The 24,518-nt window shown below is 42.4% G+C and overlaps 2 protein-coding genes and 2 long non-coding RNA genes across 7 annotated transcripts in view; 1 reads left to right on the top strand and 3 right to left on the bottom strand.

The window, feature by feature from the left end:
* Positions 1–447: 447 nt before the first annotated feature.
* Positions 448–4,605, bottom strand: LOC5500217 (fibroblast growth factor 17). Its single transcript, XM_001621656.3, has 5 exons — positions 4,347–4,605; positions 4,184–4,226; positions 2,572–2,728; positions 2,193–2,299; positions 448–1,147 (listed from the first exon to the last, which is right to left on the bottom strand). The coding sequence occupies exons 1-5, from the start codon at positions 4,427–4,429 to the stop codon at positions 965–967; spliced, it is 573 nt and encodes a 190-aa protein (XP_001621706.3). The 5' UTR covers positions 4,430–4,605; the 3' UTR covers positions 448–964.
* LOC116606264 lies at positions 1,485–2,570 on the top strand. The gene is made up of 2 exons (XR_004291881.2): positions 1,485–1,584; positions 2,229–2,570. It is a non-coding gene; the product is annotated as an uncharacterized LOC116606264 (long non-coding RNA).
* An 8,657-nt stretch (positions 4,606–13,262) lies between the features above and the next one.
* LOC5511937 (tubulinyl-Tyr carboxypeptidase 1) overlaps positions 13,263–24,518 on the bottom strand; it is a 34,012-nt gene continuing 22,756 nt past the window's right edge. For 2 of the 4 annotated variants that reach the window (XM_048730291.1, XM_032381353.2), the window contains exon 2: positions 13,263–15,637. In XM_048730291.1, coding sequence (XP_048586248.1) covers positions 13,811–15,583 — 1,773 coding nt within the window. In that variant the 5' untranslated portion in view covers positions 15,584–15,637 and the 3' untranslated portion in view covers positions 13,263–13,810. The remainder of the gene's footprint in view (positions 15,638–24,518) is intronic. The other 2 variants (XM_048730290.1, XM_048730292.1) reach the window with 2 other exon arrangements.
* LOC125568316 lies at positions 18,801–24,515 on the bottom strand. Its single transcript, XR_007312234.1, has 2 exons — positions 20,245–24,515; positions 18,801–19,421 (listed from the first exon to the last, which is right to left on the bottom strand). It is a non-coding gene; the product is annotated as an uncharacterized LOC125568316 (long non-coding RNA).

Raw genomic sequence — 24,518 nt, 5'->3', positions numbered from 1 at the left:
ACCTGACACACATACTTATGTACTTGTCACGCACACTCAAATACCTGACACACATACTTATGTACGTTCACGCACACTCAAATACCTGACACACATATTTATGTACTTGTCACGCACACTCAAATACCTGACACACATACTAATGTACGTGTCACGCAAACTCAAATACCTGACACACATAATAATGTATGTCACGCACACTCAAATACTTGTCACACATACTTATGTACGTGTCACGCACACTCAAATACCTAACACATAAAAATGTATGTCACACAAACTCAAATACCTGACACACGTACTTATGTACTTGTCACGCACCCTCTTATACCTGACACATACTTATGTACTTGTCACGCACCCTCTTATACCTGACACACATACTTATGTACGTGTCACACACACTCAAATACCTGACACACATACTTATGTACTTGTCTTGAGGACTTTTTTTAGGCTTTCATTTTTTTTATTCACAAATAATTTATATAACTTATAATGATAATAAATAGTTCTTTTGTATAAAAATTATCCAAAATATACATACTTCTAAAATCTTTAAATAAATATTTACAATCTTTTTCTTTTAAAGATGAAATAATAAATAACTTTAAGATAGGTCTACATAGAATTTGTCAGCATATAACATATAAAATATTTTTTAAGCAATAAATATTTTATCATAGTATGTTACTCTCATAATGATCCTATAACACGATAACTTGCGGTCATTCTAAAACGAGAAATTGCGGTCATCGTATAACTCGAGTAATTGCAGTCATCTTATAACTCGCGAAATCGCGGTCATCCTATAACTCGAGAAATCGCGGTCATCCTATAACTCTAGAAATCGCGGTCATCCTATAATTCGAGAAATTGCAGTCATCCTATAATTCGAGAAATTGCGGTCATCCTATAACCCTAGAAATCACGGTCATCCTATAACTCTAGAAATCGCGGTCATCTATAACTCGAGAAAATGTGCTGCTCTTTGAGTTGATGTTGTTTTCCTCGCCGGCTTTATCCTTCCATCGTTTCGAACTCCAAGAGCCCATGTTTTGTGGATTTTGGAGATAAAGACGGTAAACCCTTTCTGTTGCTTCTGGATAAACGCACATCGGTCGAGGGATCTCCCTAGTACCGATTCCTATAAGAGAATAGGAAAAAGCATTAGTAAGGAAGTGAAACGTTTAGCACCACATGAAAATATGTTGACGATGTTAATTCGTTTTCTTTCTTTTTTTTTTCTTTTATTAGAATGAATTGCTCTTCAGACCAAACATTTCTGTTTTACACATTTCTAGAAAACATAAGGTTTTAATTTTCTATGGAAATATTTCCCGGGGACGAGGAAAGGGAATCACGCCAAGTGCAACACAAAGATGGACGAGAAATCGGTGATTTGCATAAGGCGGGAACTTCCGGTAACATCCGGGATAGTTTTCCGCCAATTGACTTTGTTAGAACGTCCATATCCGTGCTAACAACCCTTTGCAGATTTTACTTAATGATGAGACGTTAAGCTGCACGATTACTGCCACTAGAGCAAAGCTGCCTCTACCGGAGGATGTGCCTCGCCCTCAAGTGAGTGCAACTCTATTGAGTTTAGTTGATTGATCTAAATGAGTGATATTTCCTTTTGGTAAAACTTACAGGAAAACAAACACTACTTTACCTCATCGTATTTCCTTGCATTTTTTTTTTGCTTACTTTGAAAATTATATCAAGTTTTGAAGTATTTCCGCTTTTCTACTGCAAATACGTAATTGTTTGTCCAACATTTATTTGCAATCGATCATAGCTAGTACTTATTGATAAGCACCCATATTTATTATTTTGTCCTACATCAATTTTGAGTACGACAAGCTCGTAGAGCCCCAGGAAGACGGGCCGAGAAAATAGCGTCTTGATAATTGTACCCTGAGTATCAGGTTTTGATGGCTAGCGAGTAGAATAAGACTTGACGATAAACAAGGCGCTTAAAGAAATTCACCAGATCGTATACTGCGAGTAAGGCACCGCGATGATTGTACCCTGAGTATCAGGTTTTGATGGCTAGCGAGTAGAATAAGACTTGATGATAAACAAGGCGCTTAAAGAAATTCACCAGATCGTATACTGCGAGTTAGGCACCGCGCGTGGGATAATGGCGATGCGGTCGCATGTGAGTGTTGCGAGGAAATAGCTCCTACCTCAATGCTAATATCCCCATGTCTTGTTATACACAGGTATTTATTATCGTGAAAGGATCTGACGCGCACTTGACCGCCAAATGCTGTAGACTCTATGATCAGTTTGGCTAGAGGGAAGGAGAATATATTAATGAATGTCGAAAGATGTGATTTACACGAGGAAAGCTGCAAAACGCTGCCCAATGAATAGACATGATCTCATTTATCTTCCACGGATACTTTTGAGCGATCAAGCGATTAATTTTGTACAGTATTTGTATTAATCACGGTAACCCAGTTCGCATGCGTGAGGGTTATAGTTTTTCAAGTATGTATTCCATTATGCCAGTGCTTCTGTTTCTGTGTGGTCTCTTGACCTGATAAAGACTCGGGTATTTACCTTTGTTTTCTTGCCTGTTCCCTGCTCCATCCGCATGCGCGCTGTGAATTCGTACAAATTTGCCGCTATTGCTTGAGTAGAGAAAGGCGATCTTTGGGACACTGATCCCACTGCCCATGGCCATGCTCTGCGGGTCTATTCCGATATTTTGTAATGCCTAAAGAGAGAGATGAGAGAGCGAACATAACAGACCGATACTTTGTAATGACTAAATAGAGATAAGAAGACAAACTAGGCGAGCGTTCAGAACTTCGCGCCATTGACGTCGAGAGGTAATTGGCTACAATAACATACCCGCAAATTAGCACTTTTATCTTCAATTGATTCAGTGCTTGGGCAAAATACATGGTGATGACGTAGGAAGAACAAAGAGCAACTCATCTGTACTTGTCGGTTGGATGTTTGAACTTGACCGATGTCAGTCATTTTATATTGAATTTAAATGCTGGTTTGTGCTGATTTATTGATCTTCCTTTTTTGCGGTACCGACAAATCTGCCGGTATTCCTTGAGAACTGAGCGCACATTTGTGGACGGACGCCTTCTCCGGCGAAACAAAAATAACCAATTTACTGACAGTGCTACTGAGTGATGGAATTAATTACAGACGCACCGCCGACAGCGTCCCCTCCGCGCAGGAAAAAAAACAGTTCAGCGATAATATCTACCTTATTCGCACACTTTAGTAGTTCATTCCTCTACGAATTTACATGGGAATTGACTATTGAAATTTACATCAATTCCTTTTTGGCTATAGGAGGGGCTATGTAGCTGGTTGAATGACTGTATTGCGCTCTAGCGAGAGAACATAAGATTTTCAAATGACACCAAAGAGTGATAAGCTCGCCACGCTATGGATGTAACGAAAATCGACTTGTCGATTTGTGAACGAGAAAGATATGAGAATGTTCAAGCCAGGTGATCCCGGCTGGCGTTACGGGATCTCCCATCTCGTGTCGGTGCACGAGCCAGCGATCTCGGGCCATGTGGGACTTCCTCTGGTGGGAAACATGGATGAGCGGTGATCCTAATTCGTGTTCAAAATCCCATCTAAACTTCATTTAACCGGACTAGGCAAACCACACCCGGCCAGCTATTTTTAAAATATTTTTTTTCAGATAAAATTCTGAAGTAATCAACTGCCTGCTTTTGTTGTTTCGTTCGTTATCCACAGCCGGTATCTGAACCCTTTCGTTATCCACAGCCGGTATCTGAACCCTTTCGTTCTCATTCTGAGCCAATTTTGTTATCGCTATCTCTTAGGGATAAACGCCCTATAAGGATGACCCCTATATCCGGTAATAAGTACTGCTTAAAAAGCAGGTCCATGTTAATGCAGATATACCAGTTTAAAAATACACACACAGGACACCATAAAGGAAGATCAGAATTTGCCTAGTCAGGAGAGCGAGGGTGACGACATGAGGCAAATTTGTCATTGTAATAATGATTTGTTCTTTGTCGATTGAGCAATTTTTTCAAATTTTGTCTTTAAATAATTTGTTGCCAACATACGTTAAACTTTAAACCTTAAACTTCGTATGGGAACATCTGCAAAAAGCAGGTAATTTCTCGTGAAAACACTTGTAGAACAAAGCTCGATAGGTACTCACCCTAGTCGCGTGCGGAGACCCTGTCATTGGGTTAGCTACGCATCTTGAAAGCGAAGCAAAACGAAATTAGAATTACCAGAAAAATACCTATTAGAGGTCAAGCGATCAGTAGCAGTATTGACACAAGAGAAAGACACACAAGTGAACTCGTGGGCACACTTACATGGAAGACCACGCGCCGAGGACGAGGAAAGTTCTAACGAGAGCGATCATAGTGAAGAAGTTTGTGTGTGTGTTGTGTAGCATAAGCTCTCACCTCTCACGCATGGTATATATAACGCCTCCCTCGTGTAATCGTAGTAGAGACGTCGTCACCGACAAAAAATCGGGACTTAGGAACTTAATACCACGGCGATTAGCAACGCCGCAACTTATTGCGTACGCGACGACAGCTATCGACTAGCCCATAGAGCGTACCCATCACGTAATTACTCAGCCCAGAAATATCCTATTGTCCAACACGCGGAAGACCACGCACAGTAGGCGTTACTATAGCCGAGAACAAGCGGGCCAATATCCCGGATGTATATGTGAACAATGATAACAATATCCAAGGTGTATATGTGAACAATGATAACAATATCCAAGGTGTATATGAGTGCAAGGGTTATACAGTTTATTGGTATATTATTTGACGCAATTAGATTGTTAGCAAAGAATAGAAAGAGGTCTTAAAACCTCCGGGGTCATAAGAATTCTACATAGAAACCTGACGGCAAAATAACACGTTTCCTTTTAAATCTTCCTGGGAATTACTCAGAATTGACAAATTTTAGGTATGTGCAAATTATAAAAAAAATGTATTCTTAAAAAACAACATCAATACAATAAACTTTATTCATCTTTATAATTGTCTAACCAAGGCCATCAAAGACATGCTTGTAATAGTGCCTCATTTAGCGTGTTGTTTTACTTTTCTCATTTCTAAAAACTCCTTGGTTTATACTCCCAAGACAAAATTGTCACGTCATTTGAAAAAAATGGCATAAAAAACTATTAGAACGTTCCGGATTAATGACAATTGATTTCAAATACTCGATCAATATCGCCTGCACCAGTGAAATAGTCCCACGGATTGAATTATGCTAAGAACTCTGCAAACTATTACAAATATTCGAATACTTGAAGCAAGTGGTATGATGCAGTACTGATCAGCATTTTTGCCATTAAATTTATCCATTTATTTATGCCATTTATTTAGCTGTTTAGACAAAATAAGAGAAGTTGGATAACATTACGTTGGCAAGTTATAGGTCTTGTGTTTTTTTTTCTGATTTCGAATATCCTTATGGAATAAACTTTTCGACATTGTGTTTTATCTTGGTATGCCTCACTCCCTCGGTAAATCCTGGCTCCACGTCTTCACGCCGCATATATCCGGGATTAAATCGACGGTTTATTCTTCAGTACCCTCAAAGATGCTTGACCTAAAATCCTAAAATTAATTTCCTAAATTGCTCAAGTCCGCGTAAGGCCAAAAACCGATAACTAACAGTCTAACAGATAACCTTCCATGTGCGGGGTGTGAACTTATAGTTAGACTGATTATCCGGTCCCTAACTGAAAGTTACAGACTGAATATCCAGTCCCTAATCTCTGTTATGATCTCGTAACGCAGAGTGGGCACTTGGCTTGTCACGCCCGTCACACATATGCGTCACGCCCTCCAACCTACGGACCGTGGGGCGCCCTTTTCCCAAAATATTTCATAATCAAAACACGAAGATAAGAGGTTGGGTGAGTGCTGATAGGGACACATAATAGTGTTTGCCAAACTGTCTGATCTCTTATGCGAGAGCCGTGCATTTTGCTTTTCGTTGCATTTTAGCATAGCGAGAACGCTTCTGAAATGGCGAAGGCTGCGCCCGCTTTGCTATGGATGGACAGCACATCTATTTATAACTCAGGGCCTGCTCTGTCAGGCTCTCAATAGGAGCCTAAGTAGCTTTTTGAATCTTTAGCGAGGTCTCATGGCCCATGCAAGGGTCAACTCCCACGTTCCTATTAGGAAAGGCATGCGTCTATTTTGATAGCACCCGGTATGTAACGCATTGAGGTATGTAACGCATTGAGGTATGTAACGCATTGAGGTATGTAACGCATTGAGGTATGTAACGCATTGAGCACGCACGAGTCAACACGACACGCAGTGGTCACGCCTTGTTATCAGCCTGTCACGCACGTATCTACGGCATACGCTGTGATAAGTCAGGCATGAAGACGAGGCCAAGTCACACATGGAGACAAGGCCAAGTCACACATGAAGACGGAGCCAAGTCACACATGGAGACGAAGCCAAGTCACACATGGAGACGAAGCCAAGTCACACATGGAGACGAGGCAAGTCACACATGAAGACGAGGCCAAGGTACACATGGAGACGAGGCCAAGTCACACATAGAAACAAGGCCAAGTCACACATGGAGACGTGGCCAAGGTACACATGGAGACGAGGCCAAGTCACACATAGAAACAAGGCCAAGTCACACATGGAGACGAGGCCTAGTCACACATGAAGACGAAGCCAAGTCACACATGGAGACGTGGCCAAGGTACACATGGAGACGAAGCCAAGTCACACATGGAAACAAGGCCAAGTCACACATGGAGACGAGGCCAAGTCACGCATGAAGACTAGGCCAAGTCACAGATGGAGACGAGGCCAAGTCACACATGGAGACGTGGCCAAGGTACACATGGAGACGAGGCCAAGTCACACATGGAAACAAGGCCAAGTCACACATGGAGACGAGGCCAAGTCACGCATGAAGACGAGGCCAAGTCACACATGGAGACGAGGCAAGTCACACATGAAGACGAGGCCAAGGTACACATGGAGACGAGGCCAAGTCACACATAGAAACAAGGCCAAGTCACACATGGAGACGTGGCCAAGGTACACATGGAGACGAGGCCAAGTCACACATAGAAACAAGGCCAAGTCACACATGGAGACGAGGCCTAGTCACACATGAAGACGAAGCCAAGTCACACATGGAGACGTGGCCAAGGTACACATGGAGACGAAGCCAAGTCACACATGGAAACAAGGCCAAGTCACACATGGAGACGAGGCCAAGTCACGCATGAAGACGAGGCCAAGTCACAGATGGAGACGAGGCCAAGTCACACATGGAGACGTGGCCAAGGTACACATGGAGACGAGGCCAAGTCACACATGGAAACAAGGCCAAGTCACACATGGAGACGAGGCCAAGTCACGCATGAAGACGAGGCCAAGTCACAGATGGAGACGAGGCCAAGTCACACATGGAGACGAGGCCAAGTCACACGTAAGCACTTGTTTCTTGGTGAATACAGCTCCTAGTTACAGTCAGCTTGTTCGCTTATTTACTGCACATTGGGACGGTGAATCCCTCGTCTTCTCGGATAAGGACGTTAAGCCGGAGGTCCCGTCTCTCATCGCATATCACTAACCTGTATTAGGGGACGTAAAAAAACCGCTGGGGACGCTGGCCCGTGGTTACCATCTTCAGTGACAATGCCTACACACTAACACACTCATGATTGTAAACTGCGTGGAGCAGTCCGTATCTACACACTGACAAGTTAAGTCAGTCACATGTGAAGCGTATTTTATCATTTTGTATGTTAAAGTGCGCTATACAAATGACAAACATTTCATTTCATTGCTTAGAGAGAGAAATCATGCGCGTACACAGGGGGGGGGGGGGGGTTTCGCAGAGTACGCGTGCACCCCCCCTTGGCCGCCCAAAGGTGGACCATTCCTTATAAAAGAATCTTCAAATATTATGCTTTTTCAATATGATACCTATGACTGCGGAAACCCCCTCAGCCTATTCTGTAAACGCACCTTGAAATAACAAGCTCATGATTGTTTAAAAACACACAAACATTATTTGACTTCAGCTTAACAATAAAAAGAACAATCAAACCCACATATAAATCACGTTAAATAAGTACACAATAGTTGCATTTAAGAAGAGATTCTTGGTTCACTGGATTCGTGACAACCTCCCTTTTCCTTGCAAACTTTCACATGACAAACATCGATTTTTCACACTTTTTGAGCTTTTTTTTATTTTGCCTCAATTCAGAATCGCAGAGTTTAGCGACGGCTTTCCTTGCTTCTTACTCATTTTAACAGCCCTGGAACCCATGTAATTCTATCTACTGTTATAAGCTAGGACTTTAAAAGCACACTAGTGCCTCAGTTAAACTTCATCGGCAAAAAAACCGGCTATGCCATGCTGACGAGTCCTAATAAGGACAAAACAGCTGTCCATGGTTGCCGAACTGCACGGGTAATAGACTGTGCTAGCGTCCCGTCTTGGCCCGACTGGTGCCAATGTGTGTATGCTAGTGTGCTTTTAAAGTTCACATTTATGTATACATACTCGCAAGGATGGTTTGGCTATCCGACGGAGTTTTAGACTAGCAAAGGTCGCATGCGTGGTCCGCACAATTGGCATCACGCTAGCCCGGTCGCAGCTCTGGATCCCACATGGATCTAAGCTGTGGTTTAAGTCGAAGTCGCCCTGCAGTTTTTTTGCCGATGAAGTTTAACTGAGGCAAACCGGCTATGCCATGCTGACGAGTCCTAATAAGGACGAAACAGCTGTCCATGGTTGCCGAACTGCACGGGTAATAGACTGTGCTAGCGTCCCGTCTTGGCCCGACTGGTGCCAATGTGTGTATGCTAGTGTGCTTTTAAAGTTCACAGTTATAAGCTAGCTAGAACGTTCGTTTTGATTGGTAGACAAGTGGGATATGAGAAGGATTGGGTATGAATTACGCCCATACCCAATCCTTCATTGGATTTTCAAAAACTCTAATCGATTACTTACAACCCTTCAATGGAGCTCAAAATTATCCCGAATGTTTCTCAATATGTTAATTTTATTCTACGAAAACGACGAAAAAATTAATCGGCGAAATTTTATTTGGCGGCCAAAAAAGCAAAAAATTATTTTCTCCATTTTGAAAGTATCATATAGTCCCCGGAATGGCCCCTAAAACTAACGATAAAAAAAAAAAAAAGATTGCTTTTAATATTGGTATGCTATTAGAAATAGGAGGTAGCTATATAACAATGGTGAAAAAAATCCTTGCCCGCCTATGGATTCTTTTCAGGGGCGAATTTCAAAGTAGGTAAATAACAGTGAGTGACTGAAAATAAAAATACGCCAATATCTCGGAATTCCTCTAATAGCTTTTAATAAAACTTCCTCTAAGTGTCGATCAAGTTCTGATGTACAATATCTGATAGCTTATTTATTAAAAATTTCCCTGTAGCGAACAGCAATTCGCGAATAGTGAATTTAACAGGTTCACCGTTCCGTTGCCGTAGAAACAGCAATGTAAATAAACCTTACATTTTTATAAAGTTCATCCCTAGTTTTAAAATGGTGTCTCAGTTATACCCGTCAATATCACTATAGCCAACGTGGAGCTCTTTTCAACGGATTCATGCTTGGCCAGCGCTGGTGCGATCTGCTTTGGCGAATACTTTTACCTTCGGCTTCCGCCTTGGGTCCAGGCTATAAAACTGCATATCAATGAACTCAAACTGATGACTATCGTCTTGACGGTCCGGCTCTGGTCGTCTAAGCTGGAAGGTCTCAACCTGGAACTAGCTTCGGAGAATTCCACTTTCGTTGCAACACATGGCCAGCATGTTGATAATAAGTTCACGCGTGACTGGCGTTTAAGGCATGACAGGACCAAGGGTCCACACTAACACGGATTCGTTTGAATCCGTATACTTTTTGATACCTTTAGGCCTTCCGTCCACACTAACACGGATTCGTTTGGATCCGTATACTTTTTGATACCTTTAGGCCTTCCGTCCACACTAACACGGATTCGTTTGGATCCGTATACTTTTTGATACCTTTAGGCCTTCCGTCCACACTAACACGGATTCGTTTGGATCCGTATACTTTTTGATACCTTTAGGCCTTCCGTCCACACTAACACGGATTCGTTTGAATCCGTATACTTTTTGATACCTTTAGGCCTTCCGTCCACACTAACACGGATTCGTTTGGATCCGTATACTTTTTTATACCTTTAGGCCTTCCGTCCACACTAACACGGATTCGTTAAAATCCGTATACTTTTTGATACGTTTAGGCCTTCCGTCCACACTAGCACGGATTCGTTTGGATCCGTATACTTTTTGATACCTTTAGGCCTTTCTTCCACACTAACACGCGCGCTGGATCCAGAGAATCCGGATACTTTTTAAAACGCTGTCGAAAGTGAATCAAAATGAATCCGTATACTTTGGTCCGTAGTGTGGACGGTCGAATCCGTATCGAAATGAAAGTAACTCGCGAGACAGAAATTTGAGTCAAGGCATGAACTCGTAAAACTTCCTGCTACGCCAGGATGGGGGCCTGGGCCACAGCGGCGAGAGGCTGACATACTGACACATTATGAGACACAGTTTATTAGATAGATATTGGACACATTATAGATAATCATACAGTTGAACACTAACCCACGTGTCAGGATGTGTGTTGGGGCCAGTCAAATAAACAATAACCTACATGTGTCAAGGGGTGTGTCGGGGCCAGTCAAATGAACACTAACCCAAATGTGTCAGGATGTGCGTCGGGGCCAGTCAAATGAACACTAACCCAAATGTGTCTGGGTGTGTGTCGGGGCCAGTCAAATGAACACTAGCCCACATGTGTCAGGGTGTGTCGGGGCCAGTCAAATGAACACTAGCATACATGTGTCAGGGTGTGTGTCGGGGCCAGTCAAATGAATACTAGCATACATGTGTCAGGGTGTGTCGGGGCCAGTCAAATGAACACTAGCCCACATGTGTCAGGGTGTGTGTCGGGGCCAGTCAAATGAACACTAGCCCACATGTGTCAGGGTGTGTGTCGGGGCCAGTCAAATGAACACTAGCATACATGTGTCAGGGTGTGTGTCGGGGCCAGTCAAATGAACACTAGCATACATGTGTCAGGGTGTGTGTCGGGGCCAGTCAAATGAATACTAGCATACATGTGTCAGGGTGTGTGTCGGGACCAGTCAAATGAACACTTAAGCATACATGTGTCAGGGTATGTGTCGGGGCCAGTCAAATGAACACTAGCATACATGTGTCAGGGTGTGTGTCGGGGCCAGTCAAATGAACACTAACCCAAATGTGTCAGGATGTGCGTCGGGGCCAGTCAAATGAACACTAACCCAAATGTGTCTGGGTGTGTGTCGGGGCCAGTCAAATGAACACTAGCCCACATGTGTCAGGGTGTGTCGGGGCCAGTCAAATGAACACTAGCATACATGTGTCAGGGTGTGTGTCGGGGCCAGTCAAATGAATACTAGCATACATGTGTCAGGGTGTGTCGGGGCCAGTCAAATGAACACTAGCCCACATGTGTCAGGGTGTGTGTCGGGGCCAGTCAAATGAACACTAGCCCACATGTGTCAGGGTGTGTCGGGGCCAGTCAAATGAACACTAGCATACATGTGTCAGGGTGTGTGTCGGGGCCAGTCAAATGAATACTAGCATACATGTGTCAGGGTGTGTGTCGGGGCCAGTCAAATGAACACTAGCCCACATGTGTCAGGGTGTGTGTCGGGGCCAGTCAAATGAACACTAGCCCACATGTGTCAGGGTGTGTGTCGGGGCCAGTCAAATGAACACTAGCATACATGTGTCAGGGTGTGTGTCGGGGCCAGTCAAATGAACACTAGCATACATGTGTCAGGGTGTGTGTCGGGGCCAGTCAAATGAATACTAGCATACATGTGTCAGGGTGTGTGTCGGGACCAGTCAAATGAACACTTAAGCATACATGTGTCAGGGTGTGTGTCGGGGCCAGTCAAATGAACACTAGCATACATGTGTCAGGGTGTGTGTCGGGGCCAGTCAAATGAACACTAGCATACATGTGTCAGGGTGTGTGTCGGGGCCAGTCAAATGAATACTAGCATACATGTGTCAGGGTGTGTGTCGAAACCAGTCAAATGAACACTTTAGCATACATGTGTCACGGTGTGTGTCGGGGCCAGTCAAATGAACACTAGCATACATGTGTCAGGGTGTGTGTCGGGGCCAGTCAAATGAATACTAGCATAAATGTGTCAGGGTGTGTCGGGGCCAGTCAAATGAACACTAGCCCACATGTGTCAGGGTGTGTGTCGGGGCCAGTCAAATGAACACTAGCCCACATGTGTCAGGGTGTGTGTCGGGGCCAGTCAAATGAACACTAGCCCACATGTGTCAGGGTGTGTGTCGGGGCCAGTCAAATGAACACTAGCATACATGTGTCAGGGTGTGTGTCGGGGCCAGTCAAATGAATACTAGCATACATGTGTCAGGGTGTGTGTCGGGACCAGTCAAATGAACACTTAAGCATACATGTGTCAGGGTGTGTGTCGGGGCCAGTCAAATGAACACTAGCATACATGTGTCAGGGTGTGTGTCGGGGCCAGTCAAATGAACACTAGCATACATGTGTCAGGGTGTGTGTCGGGGCCAGTCAAATGAATACTAGCATACATGTGTCAGGGTGTGTGTCGGGACCAGTCAAATGAACACTTTAGCATACATGTGTCACGGTGTGTGTCAGGGCCAGTCAAATGAACACTAGCCCACATGTGTCACGGTGTGTGTCGGGGCCAGTCAAATGAACACTAGCATACATGTTTCAGGGTGTGTGTCGGGGCCAGTCAAATGAATACTAGCATACATGTGTCAGGGTGTGTGTCGGGACCAGTCAAATGAACACTTTAGCATACATGTGTCAGGGTGTGTGTCGGGGCCAGTCAAATGACCACTAGCCCACATGTGTCAGGGTGTGTGTCGGGACCAGTCAAATGAACACTTTAGCATACATGTGTCAGGGTGTGTGTCGGGGCCAGTCAAATGACCACTAGCCCACATGTGTCAGGGTGTGTGTCGGGGCCAGTCAAATGAATACTAGCATACATGTGTCAGGGTGTGTGTCGGGACCAGTCATATGAACACCAGCATACATGTGTCAGGTGGTGTGTCGGGGCCAGTAAAAAGAAAGCGACATGAGCATTTATTAAATAGACTCTTCACGGTGTTCAACCATTGCAGGAAGAAAAGTAGAAAAATAATAACTCATTATTATGCATACATTCCGTTACACTTCTATTACCAAAGGAGTGACCAGCATGACAAAGTATGAAATCTAGTTTATAAAATTCACATATGGAATATTGCTAATATACACAAATAAGATAGACATTTATACAAGGCTTTTTTGTCAAATCAAAAACTGTGGTAAAAAATTGTTATTTTCTGATATATTATAGAGAGAGACAGTGTTAGTTGTGTATGTATTTGTTTGATTTTATATAAAGCTGATCTTCAATAGGGTGTCCATCTAAACACAATATATTCTACATGACGTATTCGGTGCATATTGAATGTCAGGTTACAGGCCAATACAGAGGACTGTTTGCGAAGCAGAATAAATTCGAGCATGCAACCATTTCTTCCCGAAAAATAGATTCATGAGTCACATTTTCTAAAATTACCACCCTTTTATAGATCAGCTGTATACACACAACAAGAAAATCACACGCTTATCCTATCAAGCTCGAGAGTGCCGCATTACCGAAATGTGACCATTGTGACGTCATTGTTACTGATCAGCACTGAGTCTCTGAACTCATGCTCCTTAATTTACGTCCCGAGGAAAACCACTCCCTTCCCAAGAAAGTCAGCTCATGCTTTGTCCCTTCCCCTCCCTCCACGTTAGAATTGCTTCTATCCGTGGTAAACCCGTCCCCATCCCACACAGTCAAGTTTCTCCTTGATCCGTCCCTCCTCTCCACGTAAGAATTGCTTCTACCCGGGGGAGAGCCGTCCCCTCCCAACACAGTCAAATTTCTCCTTGATCCGTCCCTCCTCTCCGCGTAAGAATTGCTTCTACCCGGGGGAAACCCGTCCCCTCCCCACACAGTCAAGTTTCTCCGTGATCCGTCTCTCCCCTCCACGGCAGAGTTGCTTCTACCCGGAGGAAACCCATCCCCTCCCCACACAGTCAAGTTTCTCCGTGATCCGTCTCTCCCCTCCACGGCAGAGTTGCTTCTACCCGGGGGGAACCCGTCCCCTCCCCACACAGTCAAGTTTTTCCGTGATCCGTCTCTCCCCTCCACGGCAGAGTTGCTTCTACCCGGGGGAAACCCGTCCCCTCCCCACACAGTAAGAGCTTGCCTTTGTGTCCCGTCCCTTCTCTCTACGGCAGAATTGCTCCTGCCTGGCTGGGACTCGTCCCCTCCCCACAGTGTCAGCGCTTGCCGTTTAATTCCGTCCCTCCCCTCTACGGCAGAATTGCTCCTGCTAGCCCCACTAGGGGGTAGCCTGGGGGGGAATGCGTGAAGTTCTCCCTCCCCCCCCTCGCTTTGTTCTTTGTCCTCTTGAGTGTAATACAACATTTCCAAGTCGCCGTCCCAGTCCGGGGGGAGCAGGCCGATGTTGACGGTGTTGAGCGAGTCGCTGCGCTCGCGGGTGACCGCAATGGGTGGCGGGATAAGTGTGTCCAATCTGACAGCAGGTCTTATCAGGCGGGGTTTGTCGTACATTCTTCGAATGCGTGACGGAGACAAACTCGTGCTTTTGCGCGAACTCATCCTCAGAGCCCCCACAGCCAGATGGATATTTGACTGCGAGGGACTGGGGAGACCACCGTGGACTTTGAGCTCCCGCTCAAATCGACCGTCAAAGTTAATATCTGAGTTTAAGGCTGAGAGATAGCTGAGATAGCGCTTGGTTCCCGGAGAGAAGGTCTCTTTGACGACTTTCTTGGGTAGCCTTAGCATGGCCTTGGCGTGAGCGTAGTACAAGGAAAAGTTACTATTCACGATAGAGATGGGGAGAGTGATCATGAGCACCCCCCACAGCGCACACGCGCTACCCACAATCCTCCCTGACCAAGAGACGGGCGTGTCGTCACCATACCCCACGGTCGTCAGGGTGATGATAGCCCACCAAAACGACTTGGGAATGTTCTGGAATTTGGAGCGTTTGTTATCCCCGTCGGTGTAAAACACAAGCGTTGAAAAAAATATGACGGAGATAACAAGAATTAGGAGAAGTAAGCCAAGCTCATGGAGACTTCCTTTGAGCGCGAGCGCCATGATCTGGAGCCTGTAGGAGAACCGAAACAAGCGGAACACACGCAAGAGTCTGAACATGATAAAGATCTTGATGCGCTCCATGTCGCCTACGTCAATAAAGAACTGCAGGTAGAAAGGCAGCAAAGCGCCTATGTCCACCCATGTCATCGGTTTCTTAAACTGACGGCGCAGGGAAGGAGAGAAGGCGGTACGGAGAATGAACTCGAAGGTGAACCAGCTGCCGCAAACGTACTCGATCACGCTAGGCGTGGACTGGTAGGGCACAACGGGTACACTGGACATGACGAAGTCGAGAACGGAGAGTAGGATGAAGGCCAAGGAGATGATCGCAGTTATCTGGGGATCACAGAAGGGAATATTAGTTGAAATCGAGCACGGGTGGCTAGTTATCAGGGGATCACAGAGGGGATCATTAGCTGGTTAATTCGAGCACGGATAGCAAGTTATCAGGGGATCACAGAGGGGATCATTAGTTGGTTAAGTCGAGCACGGATAGCAAGTTATCTGGGGATCACAGAGGGGATTATTAGTTGGTTAATTCGAGCACGGATAGCAAGTTATCAGGGGATCACAGAGGGGATCATTAGTTGGTTAAGTCGAGCACGGATAGCAAGTTATCAGGGGATCACAGAGGGGATCATTAGTTGGTTAAGTCGATCACGGATAGCAAGTTATCAGGGGATCACAGAGGGGATCATTAGTTGGTTAAGTCGAGCGAGGATAGCAAGTTATCAGGGGATCACAGAGGGGATCATTAGTTGGTTAAGTCGATCACGGATAGCAAGTTATCTGGTATCCTTGAGAGGTTAGGTAAGAAGCTAGAGAATTGAGCAAGTCGAAAAGAGAAATAGAGAAATGAGTAGAGAAAGAAAACGAAGAGAATTCTCTAAATACTCGACGTTCCAAGTGTACATAATATCGCCTGTTCACCTCTTGTTAGATGTACAACTGGGTACCGTGAAAAATTCACGTTTATAATTCGGATTCATAGGATTTTGAATGAATCTAAACCTACAGAAATTGAATACACTAAACCTTTTCAAACTCTAATTTAGTAAAAGCAAGACAGATGACAGATTGCTTTATAGTGTCTCGATTAAAAGCGAAAGTGCTGCGTTCGCAGCGACCGTATCGCTTTGAAATCCCATCATCCTCTTTTTTTTCGCCCCTCGAAAAAAAAGGTTGACAAGTTGTTAGCGATCCTGGCGATCATGTGGATACCAGCCTTTAGTGTTAATAGGTATGTTAACCAGTTAATGAAAAAATGATTTTCCTTGTTGTTAGCTTGTGTTATGAAAAAGCTTTTGGAAACAAACACTAGTTTACAGTTAAAACTATAATTTTCTAGAATTGCTACTACGGGTAACACAGTAACATTTTGAAAAATAAAAAAAATGTTCATTCAATAGTATGAATTTGTTTTATGAAATAGTACTAGGGGTTCCACTACGCCAGTCTAGGGGTTCCACTAGGCCAGTCTGGGTATGGCGTCGCATGCTGTATCACCCCGGGCTGTTACATGGCACGAAAAAGCAGGATGGAAATGCCTAAAGGCTGGTCATTCCTCCCGGCTCTATTTCCCTCTATGCCGGTTCTTGTAAAAAACAAAGTTATCACATTTTGCTTTAAATAATGAAAAACAGAGGTTTATGATCGTTAGAAAAAGTTTTTACATTTTGCTTCATTACATTTCGCGTTAAATATTTTATTACTTTTTGCGTCAAAAAGTTATTACATTTCGCGTAAAATAGTTATTACATTTTGCGTTGAAAGTTATTACATTTTGCGTTCCATACTATTTTTTGTGAAATGTGATACGACGGTATGTGGCTTTATGTATGATCGGCTAAGGCTAAGTTCAAACGTCGTATAATCCATAAGCCGTATTCAATGCAAATGCATGCAAATGAATCGAATGTTTAATCTTCATTTGCATTCATTTGCATTGAATACTGCTCATGGATAATACGACGTTTGAACTAATCCTAAGCTTGAGATTTGTTTTGTGGTATTAAGTAAAAGTCATAAGATATTTTCGAAAAAAAAACATCGACCGACAGGATATCAGAACTGAATCTAACAACAAATGTAAGGTTGAAAGCGGCTTTGCATCAGTTTTTATTCTATAGTTAAATCTAATGCACTAGTCATTTGAAACCCCCACCCCCATGGTCCCGGGGAAGGGTGGGGTTAAGGTGGGGGTTTAGAGCACTTTTGAATGAGAATCTGTCCCGAGGGGGTGGGCGAATTGACAGTTTTTGACTCTAAGACTTATCCCCACCGTGGGGGTTTGGGACAAGTGAATAGTGTCACAAATATCATGTTAGTTTCTAACTTGAGATTCTTCTGTAGCAAGCAATGTAACAGCATGTGGCATGCTGCACGGCGACATGTGCAAAAACGAATATATATATATAAAAAGATAATGCCAGATGAAGACGATTTATTTTTCCATCTTTTTTGTAACTGTTATCTTCATAGTAATTGGTACAAATGTACTTGCTGAATTGTACTGGCTTTGGAAGATAAAAAAAGCTTATTTCAGACAACTTGTTGTCGGGTAGTTGCCTATAGCTTGCATCCAGAGGGGCAGGGGCTTTTGACAGCAGTTTTGTCCCGTGAGGGGTGGGGCCTTTGTCGGTTTTGTACAGGGTCAAAGTCTAACCCCCCCACCCTTCCCTGGGACCATGCGGGTGGGGGTTTCAATTGACTAGTGCATAATATTTAAGTATTTAATCGATATTATTGTGGCAGTTTTAAAACCTCTTTGAAATGATTGTTTACAAAATGCGCGCGCTTGGTGTCGTGCAAGACGCAAACAAAAGTCTTCAAAAAGTGATGTCCTGACAACATTGTGCTTTATATTATTTTTTTTTCGCCTGAACATTAACAGTGATTTGTTTGAAAACCACAAAGTTCTGGACGTCAATGGTGCTTTTGGCTGTGAGTTAGAAATACTTTTTGGGTCTCTGTAAAGGGCTCCAAAATGACGCGTTTGCGAGTGCTTTCTCTCGCTTAGAAAAATGAGCAAGTACGCAGCTGCTTTGTCTCCTATTATCTTCGTTCTACAAAGAAGTTCTTTTGTCTCTATTCTTCTCGTTCTTTGTGTCGAGGTGCGGATATTGTTCATTTGCCCAATCAAATTGCAGCTTGTAAGAGCTGCGTACTGACCCAGAAAAATTGTTGAATTACAGCTTCTCTTTGCCTGATCATTTCAAAGTGGAAACCATTCCCGGTACCCCCTTTTAGATAGTGATTGTCATTCGTGGGGTTCTTGAGTTTTCTAGTTCCCCCTTTTCTCCGTGAGAGATGCCACACACTTAGCGTATTAGATAAGATGTTATCCAGGGGCAACAAACAAACACGTGTTACAGAACATAATATAATATATAGATTTAGGCACTGCCTAAAAGCGGAGCCAGCATTTAACACCTTTGTGTTGACTGATAGGGGTAGTTTTGGGGGGATCTGGGTGTCTTTAGAATGTTTTTTTTTTCTAATGAGATTAAACATGTCAACGTTACTGCCATTTAATAATAAATTGTATTGGCCCCTCCAAATGGATCAAGCAAGCACTCATACAATAATATTGGACTTTCCTAACATTCTACCTTTAAAAAAATATATACATTTACATATATGCAATAATAGCTTGACTGAGCACTTTCCTAACATTTTACCATTTCCCCATTTTAGGTTGGATTTAAAACTGTTTTCTTTACAGATTTATTATTGAAAAAGCACAAGTTTGTTGTTATATAATTTAAGCACCTTGCTCTAATAAAAAAACCTCTTCTTTATAGAAGTTCCATAAATGTGCACTTGTATTAGTGTAGTTATATTATGATTAGTTATACACTTCAGGTGCCATACGAAAGTTTCATCTATCACTTACTAGTGATACTCCACCACCAAGGAAATTAAAATACACAAAAATTTTACTTGGGAAGCAGTTTGTGGAAAAATATCCTTGATATTACTAAAAGTGCTAAATAAAAATGTCAAGCCTGTATCAAAGTAAGAAATCTCCTATTTTATTTTAAAGACAATCGCCTATTTTTCATGCCTTCCAGCCTTTAGCATCAATCACGGCCCTCAGGTAGTCCTTGGTTGGTTTTACCTAAATAAAAGTGAAAATAATTAAGTTTTTTTTTCTTGCGAAACAATATTTTGATCATGCCATTTATAACCTTACTAATTTTCCACAACTATTTGAATAAAAAACACATTAGATAGTATACAAGATGCAGACAATATAACCTTAAGGAAATGGGTGTAGGTAATAGGGGTTCCATATTTTGGGTTTTAATTTCGATGAGAAAACAGGGGACTTGCGCCAAGAGATCACGTGACCTTTTTGGGTGGCAAATTCACAACAAAATGATCAAACGAAAAAATCAGAAATGACTGCGCCCGTCACACCAGAGAACAACGAAGAAATAAAATCTTTAAATGAAACTAAACCCTTTCTGAAAAAAAGAGATCTGTTTTCTTTCGTAAGCGCTTAATAAGTTGCTTTTTGTTGCTGTTATTTTGCCACAAAAGGCTGAGCGCACACTAGTTTGCCACCCAAACATTCACGTGATCCCTTAGCGTAAGTCACTTATTCTCTTTGTAAAGTTTATGTTGTTATGATAAAATGTTGAAAAGTTGTTGTATCTTCGAAAAGACTAAATACACAGAATATAAAGACAAGAAAGGTCTTCTTTAGCAATATATGACAGGATGATATTTGTCAGCCTTCATTAATAATCTCAACGCTGTCAATAAAGTATAGAGATAGAAGAATATCAAAGGTTGTTGTCATGCTCAAATTGTTTGATTGAACCACGAATTCTAAAAGCAAACTCTAGAAACTGTATGTATAAATCGAACAAGCTAAGTGACATTGATACAGTAATTAGACTACTACGTATTTTTGTCGTTAATAAATTTTTACTTACCTTGAGGAATATAAGCCTGAATTTATAGAACTTATAGAACTAAGTACTTACGAATTTATTACGAATTTAACATTTTCATGGCGATTGTCAGTGGAATAAAAACCATTCAAGTGCAAGCCAAAATTATAAGCCAATCGGAATTCAAGTAGATGGCATTTTAGCCAATCAAAACAAGGATAGATGACTTTGATATGGCATCTAGACGTCAAACTGGTACTGTGTTTTAGTTTGAGCGCTCTGGTTTGAGCGATCGGTCACGGAAAACATAACACGAACAAATGAGCATTATAAAAGCACAACAATAAAAGAAAAGCAACTGTCATATTCTCAATACAAATGAGCATTATAAAAGCACAACAATAAAAGAAAAGCAACTGTCATATTCTCAATACAAATCTCGTCTTACCTTGGCAGTGTATTTTTTCGTCGCTTTCTGTTTGTCGCTTGTGTGATTGTGTTCGCTTTTTGTTGTAAGCTGTGAACTTGTCTACTTTCTGCAAGTAAGGAACTCGTCGACACAAGTGAATATTTTTTATAGCTGGAAACAGACATCAATCCAAAGGCCCTTCCTTCTCAGGATCTCCTTACATAGATATAGACGTGAATGAATATTAGTCGAATGATAGTGTAGAGTCTCTCTTCAATCATAGTCCTCTTTTATCTGCTGCGACGGGCGGGATTCACGAACACTCGGGTAGATTTTACTATCGGCTCGTACTTCAGACAAAACGGTTCCTCAAAGACTTCAGCCCACTTGAATCCGCATATTTTCTCATTTAAAACAATTTCCAAGCTGCCTTTTTTTTCTGTGAACATACGAACTTTGAAGCACTAAAATGAGGCGGTAAAAACGCGTAAGACCAAGTGGGGCCTGGGAGTTGAGCGGCTGGATTACTGGATTGTGACACCAAAGGGTGCCCACACGATTACCACAAAAACTGAGTCGCATAGCTATACCATATTTCTATACCTATGGGGCTCCGGCTCCGCTATTACACTAAAACTAGAAGTATCTTCAAGATAGTGAAGTGCTCGGAGACTGGATTGTTAGATCACGGGCTCTAGGATAAATTTACTCCAAAGTAATGTGTAATGACCTTGTTAGTGTTTAATAAGCTACGCATTTCTTTCCTCTACTGGTTTTGTTTGCCTTGTTTTGGCTCCTCTAGCAAGCTGTCCCTATGCGTTTGGTACGACAAATAAGTCGACCACCAGCGGTACATTTTTCCCATCCCCGCTTTCCCATTATTTTATTATATAGCGTATTGTTGAAAAGGGTAAAATACATTTCTAGCTACAGCCATTGCAATCTATGCCTCCTCTTAAATTTAGAAATTCAGAGCCAGTTTTTCTAGCATTAGAGCTGGATTGATAGCCATAACTTCTGCAAGAGTATTGAAAGTTTGTTCTAGGAATACATGTATTCATTGTTTTAGCCAGGCAATAAAATTGGCTGAATGATTTTTGTAATTGTTTGCAAGATCATCTAATTTCGATGAATTGGGAGCAGCTCTTTTTTTCGTTTCTTCAAAGGAAGTCTAGACGGCAGCTTTCAAAGTTGTGATTTGACTGTTGTCAATAATTGGCAATTGTAATGAGGCTCACTGGCCCTTTGTAACAAATTTCCGCCCATCTTGGGCATTGGGTCAGCTGGTTTTCAGATTTGTATAGTATTGTTTAATTTTGTATGCTGTTTCTTCGCCCAAAGCCATACAGCCATCAGGCAATGGGGTTTGGACGGATCATTGAATCCAATTTGCTACCAGTCCATAGGCATTGGGTTGATTTGTATACCCGCCTTGATAGGCGTTGGGTTAGTTTGACAATCACTCACTCGGGCAAATAAACACTCCACATCGGAGGAGACGACCACAGGTAGCCACAAATTTCTGGGGATATTTGGCAACGCCAAACGTCTCGCGTTTTTGTTGACAGCATCGTCAGTCGCCATCGATAAGATATCCATGCTAAATTCCCTCTATAACTCTAGAAAACTGTAGTGAAAATGATCTCACACCAGTGAAAAATACACTTTGATAGCCGCGAGAACTCATACGAAGGTAATTTAGACAATTCATAGCTTGAACTTGCCAAAAAAACCTCCAAGATACTTCGCAGAGAATGAGAAGAGTCGAAACCACGTGACGCGGAGTCCGAACAAGCAAAAGCGATAAATAAATAAACAAACAAACAAATAAATAAATAATACACCAAAAACTGGAATTCGACTCTGCCAAATTTTCGTCTTATTAATTAAGACTTCTTCAAGGCAGACTGAAGAAGGTGAATCGTTCGTTACAAGCTTATTTACGCAAAAACATTACAACTGAGAAAAAATCGCACATTCTATAATAGCGCGCGCTATGGACAAATAGAATTTTATATATCTCTACGCGGGTTCGTACTAAAAAAAAAGTCGTCACTATTAAGACCCCGCGGGTAGATAGACTTTTGAGGTTTGTATAGGCAGTTTTGGGAGGCGCATTTTGTGTTATAAGGGTGTATGTATTTGGCATAGGTTAACGAATTGGTGAAAATATGGGGTAGCTTTTGCTTATGCAAGTTGTACATGAATATCTGTAGTTCTCTATACCTGTAGTTGTTATATAGTGTTAGCGTCAAGAAGATTGAGTAGCGGAAGGGCAGCTGGAGTGAATTCGCCATATTACGTTTCAAAGAATATTACCCAAGCAATATGCTTTTTTATTTGTAGTCGTTTCATGTGGATCTTATAGGCACTACCCCATGCAACAATAGCACAGGTAAGGATAAATTGTGATTAATTTGTCCGAGTATGGGGGAAAGGTGGTGTCGCAATTTGTAAAAAATGCCGGTGTTCCGTGAGATACATGCATAGAGAAACATGTAATACGCATGCGTGAAACAAGTGGACATGTGACAAGAAACGAGCTTTAGCCGTTAACTTTCTTTCGTTTCCTTAGAAGTTTAATTTTTCCATAATAATTTTCGAAAATAAAATCACCTGAAACTTACTATACGAGAGCTGTAGAATCTGTAAAATCATTGTTGTATCTCCACAATGTGCTTATTAAGTGACTGGGGCTAACACCACAAAGTGGAAATAATAAGAGTTCGGGGGCTCAGACAAACGACAGACAAGAAATAAGATAAATATGAAATGATCGAGGCTTCGGGAGAATAGGAAAGCTAGATGAATGAGTGATAAGAAGGCGGGACTCGGTTGATAAAAAACATGAAATTAAGAATGATACGAAGCGTTTATACGCGAAAACAGTGGTGGCTTATAGACTGGTAATTGAAGCAGTTCATTAAAGTATATTTGACAACGAAATGACATAATGGGATTCCGAGTTAGCGGCAGACTCTAATGCATTAGAAATTGTTTTGTACATCAAGTCACCTGCTAAGCTAAAGTACAAAAAGGAACAACACAACCGCTAGGTGGAAAGTGGGAAATAAATAAATGTTAAAATTTTTTTGGTTTATCGAAGGAAAACAGTAAATATTCTTCATCAAATATGTCTTCATTGACGCCAAGCTAACGACATAATAAAAGTTAGTATAATAAGCCGAACAGCGCGCCTACATACCATAAAGGCGCCAAGCAAACTCATAAGACATCTATATCTAGCACAATAGCACACGTAACGTGTCGCACGCAGGTGAACATTTCGCCATCATTCAAGAGAAAAAGCCGCGCGACGTGCATAACAAACATACTAGCGGATAAGAGGTTTTCAATGGGCGAAGCTTATTTTTTTCAAAACAGTGCGACCCTTTCGCAGTTTTCAAACGAAATGCTAGGCAGGTGTTAGTGCGTTTGTATCGTTAATATGCTGCCGATAGCAAGACCATCCAAGACCGCTACAATTTCATAAGCATTTTTAAATGGCCTAAAATGGTGGATAATGGCTGTGTATGGGCAAACCTGCCGAATTTGAATTTTAAATGCGTCTGAGGTTCTTGAGCTATCTCGTGCTCATTTTCCGGTGTTTGATATCACTCAAACAATAGTCTGCACGAGTTGTTTTTACTGAGCTTTTCCTAGATGACAGGATCTAAATTGTTGCTAATGTTCCCTGCCTTTTGCCTTGCCATGCGTAATAACCCGATAAGGTTTATGTGGGATCGCATTTACCAAATTGCAAGTACTTCTAACATGGATGGTTTCTGTCGGAAACGCGCCAAGAATCGCACATGTGTGCAAAACAAATATTCATTTTTAGGAACTAGCTTTTGCCAGTTTGTGAGGCAAGTGCGTCCATGAATAAAAGAGTGGCGAGAATGGGTAT

This window comes from Nematostella vectensis, chromosome 7, assembly GCF_932526225.1.
Source record: "Nematostella vectensis chromosome 7, jaNemVect1.1, whole genome shotgun sequence".
In the NCBI taxonomy this organism is placed as follows: Eukaryota; Metazoa; Cnidaria; class Anthozoa; order Actiniaria; family Edwardsiidae; genus Nematostella; species Nematostella vectensis.
Note: the sequence above shows the minus strand (reverse complement) of the source record. Positions and strands in the feature narration are given on the sequence as shown.